At 37.9% G+C, this 3,202-nt stretch overlaps 1 protein-coding gene across 1 annotated transcript; it reads left to right on the forward strand.

Moving 5' to 3' along the window:
- Positions 1-363: 363 nt before the first annotated feature.
- On the forward strand, positions 364-2,787 carry LOC104222796 (pentatricopeptide repeat-containing protein At1g63330-like). Its single transcript, XM_009774092.2, has one exon. The coding sequence runs from the start codon at positions 364-366 to the stop codon at positions 2,785-2,787; it is 2,424 nt and encodes an 807-aa protein (XP_009772394.1).
- Positions 2,788-3,202: the final 415 nt, after the last annotated feature.

Consider the following 3,202-nt stretch of genomic DNA (forward strand, 5'->3'; position numbering starts at 1 on the left):
GAACTGTTCCAATCTTTTTCAGTTTGCGTCATCGATTTTAGCTCTAGTATTCATTCTTGTGCTTCCCTCTTTCAAGATTGCTTGAATTTCGCATTAGAGCTTAGAGTTTGACCACTGGAGCTTGCCTAGTGATGATGGTATTATCTTTCTTTCTGTTAGATGGGTGTTGAGATTTTGAAGAAAGATGTGAACTTTATGCGAAGAAAGAATGTTTGTCGTAATTTTGATCTTATATAATTGTTTGGGTATGAGCCGGGTTCTATCGGAAACAAACTCTATACTCTATCTCCAGATCCCACATTGTGCGATTATACTGGGTTTGGTGTTGTTGTATAATTGTTTGGGTAGTCAAAATTTTCTTCTATGGGACTAGGTTTGTTACCAAGAAACTCTTCCTTCAACCTGTTATTCAACCATTTACATGAATTGGGTTTAGAAAGAAGCCTTTGCAGAAAGTATTATGGTTCTTCTTCAGTACAGTTATTGTATGATTCTGATAAAGCTGTTATTCCGATAAGAAGATCACATAGCTGCAAAGGTCGCAAGCTTTATTCAGTTGTAGTGAGAGTATGCAAGTCTTTGAGTTGGGAAGTTGCAAAAGAAATCCCTTTTAAAAAAGCTATGAAAAAGTATGGCTTGTCTCATTCGATAAACGCCTTTAGCGCGATGGTACATATTTTTGTGTTTGCAGGGATGGATAGAGAAGTGTATGCTTTGCTCAAAGATATTGTTTTCAACTTTGAGAACACTGGTATTGACTTGCGTAATGTAATCCACATTGCTCTGCATTCATCACCTAATAATGCTACAAGTTCAACTGTTCTAGCTGATGTACTTATCAAGGTGTTTGCTGCAAATACTATGCTTGATCATGTTATTGACGTTGTTAATCAGCTCAAGAAAATTGGGCTTGAACCGAGTATTTATTCGTGTAATTTCTTACTGAAATGCTTGGCAGAAGCAAGCCAAAAGGAGAATCTTGTAAAACTATTTGAGGCAATGAAGAAATTTGGACCATCACCTAATGTGAGGACATACACAATCATGATGAACTTCTACTGCACATATTATCCAGGGCAACAGACCGGCGTAGATATAAAAGAAGCCTACAAAATTCTGAAAGAAATGTGGGAAAAACAGATCAATCCTTCTGCTTCAACATATAGTGTATGGGTCCATGGACTTTGTAGAATTGGATGTCCTGATGTTGCTTGGAAATTCATTCGGAAGCTGAGATATGAGAACCAACCTCTGAATTCTTACTGCTACAATGCTATTATTTACGGATTCTTTGCTGAGGGTGAAGTAAGTAAAGCTATAAGCGTTTTCGAAGAAATGAGGAGTTTTGGAATAACACCAGATGTCTGTAGCTATAGCATTCTAATCGGTGGGTTCTGCAAATTCTACAGTATTGATAGAGCATTGTGTTTTATTCAGGATATGCAAGATAATAACATCAAGCCTAACCCAATTAGCTATAGCTCAATTCTTAAGGGTTTGTGCAACATTGGAGCAGCGAAAATCGCCAAAGATTTTCTTCATGACCTTAAGAACTCTGGATGCAAAGTTGAGCAACGTGCTTACAACATCTTAATTAATGGATTTTGTGCTCAAGGAGATCTGAGTTCAGCCCATGAGCTACTGGAGGAGATGATCAGCAGTAGCTTTGCTCCAGATGCTTCAATTTATAAGAGATTAATTCGTGCTTCCTGCCACATGGGGTCTGTTGATACAGCGTTGAAGTACCGAAATATGATGGTACGAGAAGGTTTCCTGCCTGATTCCATTACCTGCCATTTTATTGTTAAGCAGTACTGTACTGAAGGGCGTGTGATGGAAGCTTTGCACCTGATTGATGAAATGATAGATCAAGGCATCGTCCCCAACTTGTATACCTATAATGTAGTCATTAACCACTTGTGCAAAGATGAAAACACAGAAGAGAAAGAAGGGCGTTTGCAGGAAGCTTTGCATCTAATTGATGAAATGGTGGACCAAGGGATCGTCCCAGACTTGTATACCTATAATGTAGTCATTCACCAATTGTGCAAAGATATAAACCCAAAGAAAGCGTTGGAGTTAATCACAGTGATGCTTCAGAGGGACATGTTTCCCAATGTTATGATTCTTAATACTCTTATCGATGGATTTGTTAAACAGTCCAATTTTAAGAAGGCTGGTATGTTTTACAGGGGAATGCTAAAGCTTGAGATTACTCCTGACATCACCACATATACAATTCTTATTGACATGTTATGCAAGCGGGGAAAAGTGAGAAAGCACTACAGACGGAGAAAAGTGAAAAAAGCCTACAAATTATTTAGGAAAATGATCAGGGAGGGTTTGAATCCCGATAACATCTGTTACACCTCCATGATCGCTGGCCTTTGTGAAATTGAAGATGTGAAAAACGCTTGTGCTTTGTTCCGCGACATGCAAAAAAGAGAACTCTTGCCTACTGTTGTTACCTATACTTGCCTCATTGATGCATTTTCCAAGGTAGATCAGATGGACGAGGCCAAGAAGTTGCTAAAATTGATGGTAAGACAGAATATTCCTCCTGATGTCAAGACTTATAGTTGCCTCATTGATAAATTTTGCAAGTTACATCGAATGGATGAGGCCGAGAGGTTGTTTGATAGAATGAGAAAAGAAAACATCTCTCCTGATGTCATCACTTATAAAATAATGATTCTGGGATATGAAATGGTTGGAAATACTGATCTAGCTTATGAGATGACTGATGAGATGCAGAGATTATTTAACATTCCGGGCGATAGTATTTGACATTATTTTTCTTGCATTGTTAAAGTAAACAACCTCTCTAGCTTCAACACAGGGGTAAGATTTGCGTACACACTACCCTCCCCAGACCCCAATTGTGGGACTAATACTGGGTTTGTTGTCGTCGTTGTTAAAGTAAACATGGTCTGTGAGGACTCATATAGTTGATCCCAACTTTTTTGGAACTGAGGTGTTGTATTCTTAAACTTAAACAGAATTTGCTTTCTTGACATGCTGGTACAGGTCATTATTTTTGTATATTTATTTTATTGTTTATATGGAATGTTTTCTAGAGCAATCAATATCATGGAACATATTCCTGTTTTGTCAATTCAAAGCCCACAATAGAATAGTACTACTTCTGAGATGATTTGATAATTGGTCAATTGACTGCATTGTGTTAGCTATATTACGAACG

This window comes from Nicotiana sylvestris, chromosome 3 (genome assembly GCF_000393655.2).
Source record: "Nicotiana sylvestris chromosome 3, ASM39365v2, whole genome shotgun sequence".
In the NCBI taxonomy this organism is placed as follows: domain Eukaryota; kingdom Viridiplantae; phylum Streptophyta; class Magnoliopsida; order Solanales; family Solanaceae; genus Nicotiana; species Nicotiana sylvestris.

Excerpts from the sequence above, each read along its gene's own strand:
- LOC104222796 (XM_009774092.2), top strand. The coding sequence starts at position 364 with ATGGGACTAGGTTTGTTACCAAGAAACTCTTCCTTCAACCTGTTATTC.